Below are 15,862 nucleotides of genomic sequence, written 5' to 3' on the forward strand. Positions count from 1 at the left end.
GAGGACCTGTGCCATGTCTACTTCGCAAGAGTGCTGTGACTACTCTATGAAGACACCTCCTAGATCATCTGCCCAGCACTTGCCAGAAACACTCACAGTGACCCTCCAAGCTCCCAACCCTATAGCCCTCTCGATGTAGCCCTCGCAGCAGCAAGAACAAGAAGACACGCTTTCCCAGGGGCACAGAGCAGAACCTATGGGCCCTCCTCACTTTTCCCAGGGGAGAGGAGCCTCCGAGGCTCTGTTCTTCAGCCAGAGAAGTGCCACCCTGCCCTCTGAACAGCTCAGAGACCAGCATAGCTGAGGTGTCCCTTAGCCCTCACCCCAGCCATTTCCTGGAGTTTGAGACATAGGCTCTTTGAGGGGTGATTTTATTGGTTGATTCATCTTTATGGAGTCTTAGTATTCCCCTGTTTAAACAGCCCTCAGTTTAGTCCCCTTTGTCCACATCTTGTGTCTACCAATATAAAAGTGAGCCTTGGCAATGGTGTCCCATGATTGCTGGGGCAGATGAGAGAGAAGGTTGGCTAAGGAGCTGTCACCAAGCAACGGACCTGAACTGCACAATGCATTAATTGCTTTTATGCCCCTTCCCATTCCTGTTTCTCATGCCCTACGGTGTCCCTGGAGCGCCCAAATGCTCCAGGCTCACCCTATCATCGAATGAACAACAGCACCCAGAGTTACACAGGAAGCCAGAGCAAGGATTCTCACCTCCCAAGAAACAATGATAATCCTTGGGTCCAGGGCATGAATGAAAGGTGGGAGGGGTGGGGGCAGCATCGTGGTCACTCACTCTAGCACGTCCCGGTTGAACTGCTTCTTGCTATTGCCCAGAAACTCTCCTATCATCTGGCGGCTGAGGCCTTTGCGCTGGAGGAGGAAGTGGGCCACACCGATGGGGGTGTCGGGGATGAAGCCACGGGAGATCAGGAACTGGATGCCCTTGTCCGGATTTCTGCAGAAGGGTTGGAGTTGGGAGGAGAAAGGAAGTCAAGGTTGCTTGGGGCTGCTGTTTTGTACCCCATAAACCCTTCGAGATCTACAGGCCTATCCTGGAGGCTCCCCCATGGGAACAACTGTTACCAGAACATCTCAGAGAGGTGTGATGGAGGTGCTAAGGAAGTGTAGGGAGTGGGGTTGGGGGTGAGGTGGGGGATGGGGACAGGTATGTGGTTTGAATTGAGAAGAGGAGGTCTAACTCAATGAGAACCCAGAACAAGTAGAGAAGCTGTCCCTGCCCTCTACTTGTCCCAGGGACAGCTGTTCTCTGTCCCAGTCTTGCTCTGCATAGCCTCTATAGTCCCCAGGTGGCTCCTCTTTTAGCCTGCACCTCAGCAGCTCCTGATGCTGGCATTCACTGGGTCGGAGGAGATAAGTAATCACGAGGAACCTTTCCTCAAATGTTTGACATTTTCAGGACACCCAAGCCTGTGACTTTTCTCCTAGCTATTCATTTGTATTGTGTTTTGCAAAGGCACCATCTTCCCATCTGTAGGGGGAGGGGATACAGCTGGGTTCCTTCACTAGGTTGGGAGTCATAGTCTTGAAGGATAAGGGCATCTGATTTAGGGGAGGGTCGCAGTGGTGCGCTAGGGTGGGGCTGTGCTCACAGCGCGGGGGGGGGCAGCCTAGTCTGCAAAAGGATGACTGGCTGGCTCTGACCTCGCCGAGCTTTACCTCTGCTAACAGTTGAACAGTGTGCAGCCTTCTACCCTCCTGTGAGACTATTTGCTATTCTGTGAAATAGGAGGATGTTCACTGTCTCTAGATGCTGCTGGGAGGACCGCAGGTGAACTGCAGTGAGCATCGTGAGGCCAGGAGCTGTGTCTCACTCGTCTGTGTGGTACGCGGGCCTGGCAGTTATGAATGAGTGAGCTCAGGAAAGGATTCCTGCTCTGGGCCGGTTGCTATGAGGGAGGAAAGGCTAATGAGTATCTCACAGGGATAGAAGTGCTCACTTCCTCAGTGTGGCCCTGCCTGTGTTCTTGCTATACAGCCTTGTTTGGGTCTCTGAGTTACAGCAGGAATTAACTTCTCTCCTATTTCCTAATCCCTTTTCTATCCCCTTGGTTCTCTCTGTAGTTTCTCTCTGCTTTTCTCTCCTCTTACCTGTTCCACTACTTTATAAGAATTGTTTTCAAATAGATTGTTATTGTGGGGAGAGGGAATGGCCTTCGCAGGAGATCAGATGTCAACCATGTGGGGTCATCTTTCTCCTTCCACATTTATGTCTGTTCTGGGGACACAGCTCAGGCTTGCCGACTGAGCCCTCTCCACGGGGACTCTATCTTATTTTACTCCATCTCTCCAGTCTCCACCATTTCCTCATTTTGTGACCCCAGTGAAATAACACCGTTTCCCTAACATCATTTTTGTCCTCAATGATTCCCACTCAGTCTTCGTATTGCCTGTGCTGAACTCTGTATTTTCCCATTTGCCAAACCGCCATTTCACCTTTGGAAGCAATAGTTGTGAAAACCTATGTTTAGTGTGTTGGTCATATGGAAAACATATACTGTGTATTTCTTAAATACTGCCTGGGGGCTCAGGCGAGGGGTATCCAACGAGACACAAACTGCCTGACAGGACCCTGGGAAGATGGGACGTGGTACCCTTCAAGACCTCCAGGATTCCTCCCTCCCGTCCTTCCCTGGACTCCACGCCCACTCACATATTGAAGAGGTTGAGGCCGATGCGGTATAGCCGCTTGCGCAGGGTGTCTGTGGAGAGCGTGGGGGACCTGCAGCTGGCTGGGTTCTCGCAGTGGTAGCGAGGCAAGCTCAGGATCACCGCCTGCAGGGCCTCCTTGGAGGCAGCGGCAGAGACCTCTGAGCCAGATTTGGCGGACTTGGTGGATGCGCTGCTGCTGCTCAACTGCTCAGAGTTGTCGCCCACCTCAGCCTCCGCCCCTTTCCCTGCCTGCCCGGCCCCTTCTTCTTCCTCTTCTGCTTCTGTAGCCACTGCCTCCTCCACCACGGCCTCGGCCACCGTGGGTTCGTGTGCGCTCTGGGCGCCGCTCTCCGCCGCCTCTGAGTCCTCAACGGGTGGGTCCATCAGTTCCGAGGCTGGGACTTCCGAGACCTCCTGAGTCGCAGCGTCCCCTTGTTCGGTTTGAACGGCTGCAGGCTCGGCTGTGGCCTGAGCGGTCTGTGCGCCCAGACAGTTAGCCACAGACAGGGCGGTGGAGGAGGAAACAGAGATGTTCTGGTTAGCGATCTGCACCGTGACGTCCCGGAAAGCCATCATGAGGGTACCGCTGTGACCCTGAGGCAGGCTACCGGCCTCATCTCCTGACCCTGGGCCGCTGTCCGGCTCCCGCGCCGCCTCGGTCTCCAGACCTGGCTGCCCGGCACTAGGGTGCAGCGCCTGGTGGAGCTGGTACGCGCCACTCTCCTGCAGCGAGCACATGGTCTTGAGGCTCCAGGTGCTGAGGGCGTCGTCTATGGACTTGGCCAGGGACTGCACCTGCTCGGTAAAGGAGTCCTCCAGCTCGGTGAGAGAGCCTGCGAAGGTGGGTGGTAGGGAGGGCGAGCGCCCCAGCGGGAGCCCCAGGAGCCCACAGCTCTCCAGGAGTGCCTTCTCTGCCACCAGGCTTTCCGCTGTGGGCGCCCTCACCTTGCGCAGCGAGATCCGCCGAGGCAGGCGGCTCTCCAGGAGCGAGTTACGGATCTTCTCAAAGTTCTTGCTGAGCTGGTACTGGCGAAAAGCGGTTTGGATGGTGCACGCGGCGCGTCGGGATACCAGGTGGCCCCCGTATTTGTGTTCTAGCATTTCAATCTGCAGCAGGGACAGAGAGAAGGGCTCAGTTAGGGAGGATGGAGGAAGCATTGGTTAGATCAGTACCGCCCACCACGGGACCCAGGTTCTGGGTCCCCAGTGCACAAGGGCACCGATTTATTGGGAGCCTGTATCCAAAGACCCCACACCCAATATTCCTGAGATGCCAAGTCCTTAGCCAGACTCCTGGGGGGCAAAATGAAAGATTCCACTCAGGATTTTGTGATGTCCCCTGTGGCGGTGGACAGAGGTGTTAGGATGGAAGCCCCATTTAGCTAATCTCCTGATTATTATAGAATGCTTACACCAGAGACACATGCAGCACTCATGAGTAAAATACTTATCTTGAATTTGTATTAAAATACAGTAAAATGTACTAGCTAGCGTGATATTAATATTAATAAAACATTAATAAAGATGGTTGGAGCTTGGTGATGGCTGTATGAGAGTTTATTACACTATTGTTTCTGCCTTGATGCACACTTAAAAATAATTAAAAATGAAAAATTAAACAGTGATGTCAAGATGAATCAATCAAGCAAATAAAACCCTTACCGTGAGTCCTGCTCACCCACACGGCACCCTCAGCTCGATCACTTCACTGCATGGGGTGCTTATGTTTCCTTGGGGGACACTAACAGCTGGGCACCAGGGGTTGACTGTCTTTGCATCACCAGCCCTCAGTCCAGATTATGGTACATGGGAAGTGCTCAATAAATGTGACTATCATGAGATGGCCCACGAGTGGGATTCCCTCCAGGACATCACGATTCACATCACCTTTGTTTATATCAATAGGAGCTGCGCAGCCAGGGCCGGGTTGGTGAGAGCATCCAGTCTGAGCAGAGCCCCCACAGCATCCGTGTGGTCATTTCCTTCAGCTCTGTCCTCTGTCCCTAAGTTTCTGTTTTTCTCTGTGCTGAGTTCTTGCTTTCCCTACTTTATCAAAACTTCTCAAGAAAGGACTAGGGACATCACCTGTTGGAGAGCCAGCCCCGGACACTATTAATGATTCTCTGCTATGCTTGCAGACAGGGGCCTAGCCAAGCTGCCTTCTGAGAGGCTTCACCCAGCAGCAGATGGAGGCAGATGCAGAGGCTCACAGACATCAGGCGGAGCCTTGTGGAAGAGTCGGGGTGGAGGAGTGGAATTGAATAAACTGGAGAGGTCAACCACACCACAAGAAGACCTACAGAGTCAACTAACCTGGGTCCGTGGGTCTCACAGAGACAGAACCACCAACTAAAAATCATGCAGGAGGACCTAGGCCCCCTTACACATTGTAGCAGATTACAGCTTGGTCTTCCTGTGGGTCCCCTAACAATTGGAGCAGAGGCGGTCTTTGACTCTGTTGTTTGCATTAAATCCCGATCCTCTAACTGGACTGCCTAGATGGGCCTCAGTGAGTGAGGATGCCCTTAGTCCTACTGTGACTGTATATCCCAGGGTGGGGTGGTACCTAAGGTGCAAGGGGGGCTTCCCCGGTCTGAGGAGGAGGGGAGGGATTTCTGAGGAAAGGCTAGGAGGAGACACAGGAGGGTGCAATTGGTATGCAAAGTAAATAAATATATTTTTAAAAGACATTCCCCCTTGCACCTTGCCCCCAGAAGCAACTGACCATTCAGCTACGACCCTTGGAGGGCTTTGCATTTAAATAAAGGAGTAGGCTAGAACTAAGGAAATAGGTTTAATCAGTATTGTAGACGCCTCCAATACGTCCCTTGAATCCTTTGTGAAGGAGAAGGCAAACCTGGACTCTGAAATTATTCTCTGCTCATCCTTGCCCTCCACTTACACACTGTGTCCTTCTGCAACTAAAGGTCTAGATGAGCGGGCTTGAGGGTCACGCCAGCACTGCCATCCCAACGTTCTCCAGGAATCAGGATGGGGAGGGGCACAGGTAGATTTGCTATCTGCAAAGCAGATGGAAAGGCACGTCCATCCCTCCGTATAGCATTCTCGCCTGCTTTCCAATCTACTCAACCCATCAAAGGCTGTGTCTGGGATGACCGGTACAAGGCTCTAAGCATCACGAGGAATCACTACAGTGGTGTTATATCTGTGTGTTACAGAGGAATCTTTAAGGTGATATTGATGAGTTTGGAGACATAGCTTAGTAACAGAGGCCTTGCCTAACACGTGTAAGGCCACGGGTTTCATTCCCAACACGGCTTTAAAAATAATCCTACCAGGCACGCTGTCTATCAAATTACTAAACACTTAGCAGCTTAAAATAACACAATTTATATTTTCAGGTTCTTTACATCAATAGTCTGGACACAGTTCAACTGGGTCCTCCATGTAGGACAGTGTCTTTGGAGGACTTTGCCATCTGAGCCAAGGCTGCATCTCCATTCTAAGCCTCAGTGGACATGCTAGAGTTCCGCACTGAGAGTCAACCAAGCCATATTTCTTCTTTTCTCTCGAGAATAATGTCTGCAAGAGCAGGAACAGATGTCTTAAGGCAGAAAGCCGGGTTTCTTAGAGGTACATGAAGAGCGACATAGAGAAACCAAGTAGGCTAGTCTCCAGTCGAGTAGTAGATAGACTGCCAAGATGATCCCAATGAGTCTCACCCTGTTGCGTTTATCCTATGTGATTCCCTCCCTTTGATTTTGAGCTGGCCTGATTAATGTGATAACATTATTCCTGTGAGTTTCCAGTATATTAGAAACATGATTCCGATTTACTGACTTTCAGTTAACCAAAAGGAAAATCATCCTGGTGGTCTGACGCAATTGGGCAAGCCTTCTAAAATAAGGTGAAACCTAGGGTGGTTGATTTCCTGTGTGTCTCAAGCTGCCATGTTGTGGAGAGTAAGAGGAACAACACCTCCTTTACCGCCATCGTTTTATCCCTTCTCAAGGACCATGAGGAGTCACTCAAGGCCTGGATTTCACATCTCTTTCCCATTTCTAATTCCTGGGGAAACCAATACCCAAGAGAATCTTGACAGGCGATAGGATTCCACAAGCAACTGAAGGAAGTTGTGGAAGCCCATCACCTAACATGGCTCGAATACGGTATAGCATCTCTTTGCTTAACGTGGTATTGTACTAGTTAGGTGATTTTGTTGTTGTTTCTTTTTGTTTTTCAACTTGACACAGTCTAGGGTCATCTGGGAAAGGGAAAACCTTAATTTAGAAGATGTCTTCTTCAGATTAATCTATAGGCAAGCCTTTAGGCTGTGTTTTTGATTAGTGATTGATTGGTTTGAGAGGGCCTAGCCCACTCTGATAGTGCCACACCCCTGGGGAGATGGTCCTGAGTTTTTTTTTAAGAAACTAGTCTGAGCAAACTGAAAAGGAAAGCCAGTGAGTCATATTCTTCCATGGCCTTGGTTTCAGTTCCTGCCCTGAGTTTCTGTCTTGGCTTCTCTCAATGATGGACCGTGACCTCTAAGCCCAACAAACCCTTTCTTTCCCAAGTTGCCTTTGGTGAAGATGCTTATTATCGCAATTGAAAGCAAACTAGGATAGTCTTTGTCACAGTTAGAGGCAGAAGACTGGACAAGATGACTCTCAGGGAGCCCATCTTCAGGTTCAATGTCTGTGCTGTTTGAAAAAGCCAAACTTTAGATTCCGGTCCTTGTCCTACCAAGTCATTCTGACACTTTGATCCTCTATGCTTCAAATCTGAAGTGTCTCCTAGTAGCCCATGTTAAGGTCAAGGTAAGATGTTAAGGCCTAGGTAACTGTTACCTGGCTAGCCTGCCATTATAAGGAAACTTTATCGTATGTTTCTGTTGTCACTAAGAAACTTTTAATGCCAAGTTAACTATATATTCTGTGATGTTCCGTGCTCTTGGAAACCAATCCTGATAGCAGTCAGTAGAACTCCTTTGCACAGTTAGTTACTCATGGAAAGCTTGGACCGAACCAACCACCCAACAGCCCTTCTTGCACCTGTGTATAAGCTTTTATGGTATTTGCCTTTATAAGCTGCCGCTGGGTTGGACGCCAGCATAAGAGATAGAAGAAACTATTTAAAATAAGACTTCCATTTAGAGTAGAGGTTAAGTAAAGTAAGTCCTTAAGACCTCCCTGGGAACTGACATCCTACTTGGCAGAAAGAGGCATGCGTGTGGGCAACTGACAGCCTGATAGACAAGTTAAGACATGAATGTCAGACAAGGCATGTCCCCTGCCACAGTTGAATACCCCAACCAATGGGGGCAGGATACAACACAGACATGCTCCTAAGGAAATCCCCCCTCCCTAAATCCTGATTGGGAGAATAACCTGGCACAGATGTTTGTGGATGTCAGGCTTAGAAAGCCCCGTAAGATCTCAACTCGGGGTCATGGCTCAGTTCCAGAATCTGGACTGTCTCCCTGAAAAATCAGTCTTGGGGTGTGGCATTCAACAAACCATCCCTATTTGACTGACGTCAGTGTCTGAGTGGTTTGTGCAGCAATTCCCGGATCCCAACACTGTACTTGGAATGCTTATTTCCCAGTTGGTAGCACTGTGTTTTGGGAGAGTTTGGAGCATTTTAAAGAGGTGAGGGTCTGCCTGGTGGGAATAGGTAGGAAAAGACAAGTTATAAATAGCCTTCCTATCAGTTTCTGTTTTCCGATGACGTGAACAGCCCTTACCAATATGAGCTGAGATGCTACGCCATGTTTTCTCTGCAACGGTGGACCAAACATCCTCAAACTGTTAGCCAAAATACATCTTTTTTTCTTTAAGTTGTTTATGTTTGGTGTTGTGGTCACTGTAACACTAACTAGTTCAGAAAACCGGTGCCACAGAAGAGGTTGTTACTTGAGAGGTTCTGAGGCCTTTCGAGCTAGTTCGTAGGAAGAAGTTGGAAGGGTTTGGAGAGAGGAGTTTCAGAACTCCTAGGATGCTGTAAGCAGAAGCTGATCAGCTGAAGCTTGGGAGGGTAGATTGGTGATAAAAATGTGGGCAGTAAAGGCTGGACTCATGAGATTTCAGATGGGAACAAGAACTCTATTGGGAACTGGGTACAGCCATTTGGACCCTGTCTGGAAACAGTTTGATTGCATTCTGCCTGTACACTGAAATTTTAAGTGAGACGGAATTAAAAAGTAACTTCAAGACAGCATAGCGTTCAAGCTGTGATGTTTGTGTTGCAGGCTTTCAGCCAGGTATGTAGTCACAATTTAGAACAAAAGCCACACAGAATGATATCAAAATGTTGTTTGCTCACAATAGCAGATACGCTGGATAGTTTTGTCAATGCCACAAGCTAGGGTCATCTGAGAGGAGGGAAACTCAATTGACAAAATCCATAAGGTCAGGCTGTAGGCTGTAATTTGTGATTGATGGGGGAGGGCTCAGTCCATTGTGAGTGGTGCCATCCCTGGGCTGGTGGTCCTGGGTTCTATGAGCAAGCAGGTTGAGCAAGCCAGCGGAAGCGAGCTAGCAAACAGCATTCCTCTATGGCTTCTGTATCAGTTCCCATTTCAGGGTTCCTACCCTGTGTGAGTTCCTGCCCTCACTGCTTTTGATGATGAACTGTTCTATGGAACTGTGAGTGAAATAAACCCTTCCCTCCCCAAGTTGCTTTTGGTCGTGGTGTTTCATCACAGCCATAGTAACCCTAAGACAGCAGCACATTTAAAGTGGCAAGGCCGCCCGCTGGAGACTCTGGGGTGTAAAACTGCAAACTCATTCAAAAGATTTACCTTTGAAAAGAGAGTGCCACTGGGGCATTCTGCTTGTAAAGGATTGCCTAGAGAAGTATTTTCCCAGGTTTAACCATTCAGGCACCAAGCAGCTGTTGCAGCTGTGGTCTGCAAAGTCTGGCTACTACTGGAGCTCTGGGCAGTACTTGGCATCATCTATGTGGTGCTGGTTTTGTAGGCACCCAGAATACCAGAGTTACAAGGACACAGAGGCTTGGACCCATATTTTTAAGGAAGGGTTGGGAGGTCAATGGGGCCATATCCCCACTTCAGGGATTCCCTAACGGAGAGATGTGTGAAACTTTGAGGGTAAAAACATGAGATACAATAAGACCTCCGGATGCTTGAGATGCTGGGGATACAGAATGTCTGCCGAGGAAACACGTGGGCATTGGTGGAATAAGCCCAAGAAAGAGGTCCTGTGGACCATAAACGGCAGGAGTACCCAAGCTTGGTGGTGTTCAAATGATGTCACAACCACCAGTTCTCAGGGACAGAGTGAAAAAACTCGACATTTCCCTGCTGAGTTTTGGCTTTGCAGTAGTTTTTCCTACCTTTTGTTTCTACGTTTTCATTTTGACCTTTTTTTGGAATGGGAATATTTACTTTGTACCATTGCATATTAGAAGTATATAACTCATTATTTTTTAAACAGAAGCTCACAATTAAGAGATTGCTGTGAGTCTTTACAAGACCCTGCAGTTTAGATCCCCCCTCCAACTTTTGGGGGGAATAAATGTATTATCCATAGCGTTCAGTTTCATAAAGACAGTTGTTTTCTAGTATATCATGTAGTTTGACATATTTGCTTCTACTCTTTCCTCTCTTTTGTTCCCACTCCCCTGAGACTTGGGCTTACGAATGGTGTTGGGGTTGTTAAGACTTAGATATGCTTAGATTTAAACTAAATGCATTTTGTATTATGATAGCCACAGATGGAGTGTTTTGACCAGAATGTAAGATGTCCCCATTGGTTCATATTGGTTATCATCACGGAACGTTTTAGAGGTGGGGCCTCACTGGTTTCTGTAACTTGCTGGGTGGATCTTTGAAGGTTATACCCAGCATCTGGTTTTTGTCACAGTCTCTGGTTCCTCGTCTATAGTGTTGCAAAGAGCCCTAGCACATGCCGGCACCACTGTGGACTAAGCTGTTGCTCCGTGCCTTGTCTGCTGGGATGGAACTGAAACTATGAAACTTCTCTTCTCCCTTGAGTTGTCTCTGAGAGCCAGGTGGTCCCAGCGATGCAGACAGAATGGAAACAAAGTCGCAGGAAGACAAAGGCTTTGCTTGTCATTTTCACTGCCTGATCCCCAGTCCTTGGGCAGCACACAGGCCACAGTCAGCATCCTACGTAGTGAAGAAATGAGAGAACAGATTCCACCTGGATTGTCCATCTGACCAAAGCAAAGGATTCCACAGTGTCTCCTAAGGATGTTCCCTCCTCCTGTTCTTACTCGCATTTCAGCTTCTAGCCTTCTATCTGCTGCTTGTCTCCTGCTTTCTGACCCTCTCCCTGCTCTCAGAAGACTAAAATATGGCTCCACTCGACTCTCCTGTCCACAAGGCAGGAGCTTGCTTTCTTTCTGTTTTCTGTGGAATCTTTGGGAAGACTAGTCTACACTCGCTGACAGACAGTCAGACTCCCGAGGAGTTACCTCCTCATCTGCCTCCTTGTTCACTTGTTCTACACATCCTACAACTTTGAGGTCCTCTGCAGTGATGCTCAAGAGGACCAGCCCTCTCCCATCTTTCCTCTTTGCTCCTTTCTGCAACGCTCGATGTGTCTCCCGTGAAACTCCTCAACACTGAGAGCCCTTTCCCCCAGCTAGACTATGAACCCTAGACTCTAGCTATAGAATCCCATGCAAGCCAGTCACAAATGCAGTTTGTGACCATTTCTAAATCTCTCCATACATTTTCCTTTTTTCCCTATGCACTTCAGAGCATCTTCCATGTTTTCTATGTTGGGAATCTAAGGGAGCAGCATTCGATGGCTGATAGTCAGTAACTAATGAAGATGGGCAAGCATCTCAGGGAGAGCCTTTCTCAGGACTCCAAATATATCTCCCAGTGACTGTCTTCCTGTCTTGGCCACTATCAAAATATCACCTGGTAACTTGATGAGAAACCATCACAAAAGAAAATAGCACATTTCCGAGTTGCTTCTTCTGGGCTGGTGGACCTTGGGCATGTTTTAAACATCTCTTATCCACTAAATGAGGCCAATTTTGATGACCCTGAGGCTTGCAAAGCTTAAATGAGACTGTGAGGCTCCCAATACGTGGCGTGTGCTTAGTGAATGGTAATTATTTGAACCCGACAACAATAGACATATGTGTAAGTCTCAGATCCATCTCCACTCCAACCCACGATCCTAGAGCCATGTGCTCAACAGCCTCACTCGTATCAATGCAAGATGCAACAAAGTCACTGTCCTACCTCACCTCACCCCAACCAGCTCTACCTTCTTTGTTTGCCTCTTAGAACTTTGCTTCTCACACCATCCAGTCTGGGCATGTTGTGTTTGTCCCTGTGTCCTACTTTGCCCTGTCCTCTGAGTTGCTTGCCAGACTGAAGCCCTCACTTCACCTTTTTTTTACAATCACGCCTGATCTTTCTGCGACAATGTCACTACAAGGAGCTGCATGTGGCTTAGTTGGGTCACCCTAAGAACCTCTGGGCAGGGTCATTTCTGCTTCTGTCCCTTCTTCATCCTGATACTTTATGAGCCCAATCTACCTTTTTAAAAAAGAGTTATTTATTTTATGCATGTGAGTACACTGTCACTCTCTTTAGACACACCAGAAGAGGTCATCAGATCCCTTTCCAGATGGTTGTGAGCCACCATGCGGTTGCTGGGAATTGAACTCAGGACCTCTGGAAGAGCCATCAATGGTCTTAACTGCTGAACTATCTCTTCACCCCCTTCCCCCTTTTAAAAATGAGATGGAAACATGAGTTTTCTGTTACTTTAGAACTGACACTCACAGCAAATGGAAACTCTTCTCCCTTGCTTTCCAACCCAGTGGGTCAGGCCAGGTCACCTGTTGCTCTTTCTGTGAAGCTTATATGGCAGCCCCACCACTAACTCTCCCTGCCACACAAACCTCTTTCCTGGGCCCCAGCTCAGCCCCTCTTCTCCAGATACATAAGTTCCCCTTTCTCCAAGACTTGTCTCAAATGTGTCTCTCTTTTCCAGAAGGCTGTCTTAACGAGCCAGCCAGCCAGTACGGAATGTTATTCAAACTGGTCTTTGGTGCTCTCTTTTTCTGAGAATGTGGGGGTCTATTTAGACTACCTACTCCTCTCTTTGTCTACTCTTCTCACCCCAGACTCAACGGGGCATCAGTTATTGGAGACATTTGCTATGCTTCCATTGCCCTGGATGCTCAAGCAGTGCCTAGCACAGAGAGGCTGTTCATGGAAAGCACAGAAATTCATTATTACTTCATCGCCCCCTGCTCCAGTCATTCTGCACAGCCACCCCCTGCTGGCTCCAGCTGTTTGCAGTCCTGCCTTCCTGTCTGTCCTCTACAGCCACCGATGATGTTTGTGCCTCTGCTTGGCTCTGAGCACTTCCATACTGCCCCTCAAAGCCATCCCTTGTGCCTGGTGCTGGGCCAGACCCATGGCTGGAGTTTAGTAAATGAGTGTGGCCCTGAGCTAAATGAGCTTTTTCCTATGCTTGGGAGAAATAAAAACCCAGACTTTCTCTTTGGTCTAGGCTGAGAGCCAAATTCACTCCTCCTCCTCCTCCTCTTCTCCTCCTCCTCTTCTTCCTCCTCCTCTTCCTTTTCCTCCTCCTCTTCCTCCTCCTCTTCCTTTCCCTCCTCCTCCTCCTCATCCTTCTCTTCCTCCTCCTACTCCTCTTCCTTCTCTTCCTCTTCCTCCTCCTCTTCCTTCTCCACCTATTCCTCCTCCATATTTCTAGACAGAGTCTCAGAGGACTGAGGAGCTCTGCAGTGCCCAAGGTCAGGCCTACCCAGTCATTTTAATCTTTTCTTAACATGGTCACGTGGAGATCTAAGAGGTGATGTAGCAGCCTGGAGTGTCCAGGAAAGGGGCAGGGGGTGGCTGGACCCACTGGCCAAGGAGCAGGTGTTTTCACTTCTCCCTGAGTCCATGATTCATAGGTAATAAATTGTGACGTCGCCTGCTTCCAAGAGAATGCTCTCCCACCTTCTGCCAGGAGCAGCAGTGAGAGGCTCTCAGTGTCCTTAGAATATGTTCCCTCTTTTCAGAGGTCAGGCCAGCGAAGCCTAATGAGGACCCCCGAGAGAAGGCAGCAAGTGTTGCTGGCTGGGGGAGGGGCGCAATACTGAGGAGCCTGGGTTGGATGGGGTGGGTTCAAAATGAGGGTGGGTTTCCTCTGGCTGAATTTCTCCATGGAGAACATTAAAGCCATGCTCTGAGTTTCTGGACCTTGCAAAGCAAACTCAAACATCAGGCCAAGAGTAAGAGACCCCATGTGCCAAGCTGCTCCACTTTGAGCAGCAGGTTAGGCTGAGTGCATGGACCTGTGGAGCCTACACAAGTAGTTTACTCCGATGACCAGAGATGGGAAGGAACCAGGTTAACACTACGGACTGTGTCTTACTTAGTCCGGGACCACAAGCTATCCATGTAGATTGTACTATGAAGTATAATCTTTGCCCCACCCCCACCCGACCCCCACCCCACCCCACCCCACCCCCACGCCGTGAGTGTTCAAAGGATAACCCATTCAGCTTTGCAAGAACCAGAGGACAGAACGGTCCTTTTCTGCGTGAGTGGGACGACTCCCAGACAGCCATGCAAGCGCCACAGGCACTCTTTACACGTGCTCGCCCAGCTTGGAGCCTCTGGACGGGACCTGAGAGTAAACTGAGACCACCTGAGACGCACAGTGGAGCCGGATTAGGTTCAGCACTTCCAGTGGTAGAAGCAGCCAGTATGAAGAACCAGAGGCCAAGGCCAGCCAGGGGATTCAGGGACTGTGAAAAGGAACAGTAGGGACCCTGGAGTGGGCTCGGGCCTGTGGCAAGGGGGGTTGGTGCAGAGAAGCTTTTGTGCTGCACATAAAGGCAGCCATCAAGGGTTTCAAGCAGAGAGCAGCGTGATCACAAGTGCACTTTGCAGAGATGACTCAGCCGGGCTGTGGAGGCCAGGGAGGAGAGGCACAGCTGAAGCTGGGGCTGGCAGGAGGTGACCCAGGGCTGCAGGCGAGAGGCCCAGCCTTAAGTGGGGTGGGGGAAAGGGTGGGATTTGCAGAGAAGTTAGAGGCGATCTCAGTAAGGGCTAAGGATGGAGATGACCTGGGGTAACAAGGAGTCAGAGAAATGCTTCTAGGGCTTGATTGGCTGACAGGGAAACCTGGGTTGGGAAGACCAGGGAGGCTATGGTTACCCACAACCCCAAGCCTGAGAACTGCTGGATTCCCGTGTGATTGTGGGTAACAGCAGGATCAGAATACTAATCCCTCTCTCTCAAAGAATTATAAGCAGTTAGGACCCGGCTTGGGCTTCAGGCCCATCCCCATCTCTCTTTGTTACAGCGTCATTCTTTCTCCTTTTCAGTCTCAGAACATCTTTGTATTTTTTTTCCTGATATCGCTGATATTTTCATACATTGTTTTAAAATTAACTTTTAGGCTGACCTAAAAGTGATATTTATTATGGCATTTCATACTTTGTTTTCCTTCTATAATGACTAGGGTTTTGTTAATTTTAAGAGGTCCCTCCCCATGGTTTAATTTCACCTCCCTGTGGTGCTGGGTATAAAGCCCAGGGCCCCATAAGCTTCAAGAATGTTCTACCACAGAACATCTTTTTATACCAGATGCTGAGCTGGGCACTTGGGGGTAATGCTGAGAGGCCAGACAAGCTTCCGGACAGGTGAGGAAACACCTCCGACAAGCTGGAAATTGGGAGGCCAAGGGCAGGAGCACTGGGAAGAGGAAGAACTTCAAAGACAGAGGAGGCAAAGGGGGCAGCACACAAAGCCTCAGAGACACATTTGAGATAGCTGAGGCCCAGAGAAGGCAAACGCCTTGACCAAGTCCACACAGCTCTTTAGCAGAGAATGGGGGGATTCTGTGTACTGTAACTGTGGGCCATGCTTCAACTGGCTTGTTCCGGCCTCCTCAATGCACCTTTGCCCACCTCTCCTCCTACCTGCCCTACCTATGGTTGGTCTAGAAAGATACAAAATTCAGGGGAGGTCAGTTGTTTCTCGGGATGGATTCACATGAAATACTGACTCCGTCCCAGTGGCCTGAAATGTAATCAATCCTATCTGTTAGAATCAGGCTCACCACTAACAAGCCACCAGTCAAATTCGAACCTGCCACAATTCCCCATCTCCCAGCATGTCAGCTAGCACTTCACCTGACTTCTCCTGCTCAAGCCAGGCCTTCTTGGGTTTGGTTGATGGGACTCTAAGTGTGAA

At 49.1% G+C, this 15,862-nt stretch overlaps 1 protein-coding gene across 5 annotated transcripts in view; it reads right to left on the reverse strand.

Annotated features, from left to right (window-relative positions):
• The window catches only part of Iqsec3 (IQ motif and Sec7 domain ArfGEF 3), a 96,357-nt gene that overhangs the window by 35,013 nt on the left and 45,482 nt on the right, over positions 1 to 15,862 (reverse strand). For all 5 annotated transcript variants that reach the window (XM_063286403.1, XM_063286401.1, XM_063286402.1 and 2 more), the window contains 2 exon segments: positions 2,675 to 3,780; positions 797 to 958 (listed from right to left, as the gene is read on the reverse strand). In XM_063286403.1, coding sequence (XP_063142473.1) covers positions 797 to 958; positions 2,675 to 3,780 — 1,268 coding nt within the window.

This window comes from Rattus norvegicus, chromosome 4 (genome assembly GCF_036323735.1).
Source record: "Rattus norvegicus strain BN/NHsdMcwi chromosome 4, GRCr8, whole genome shotgun sequence".
Lineage (NCBI taxonomy): Eukaryota > Metazoa > Chordata > Mammalia > Rodentia > Muridae > Rattus > Rattus norvegicus.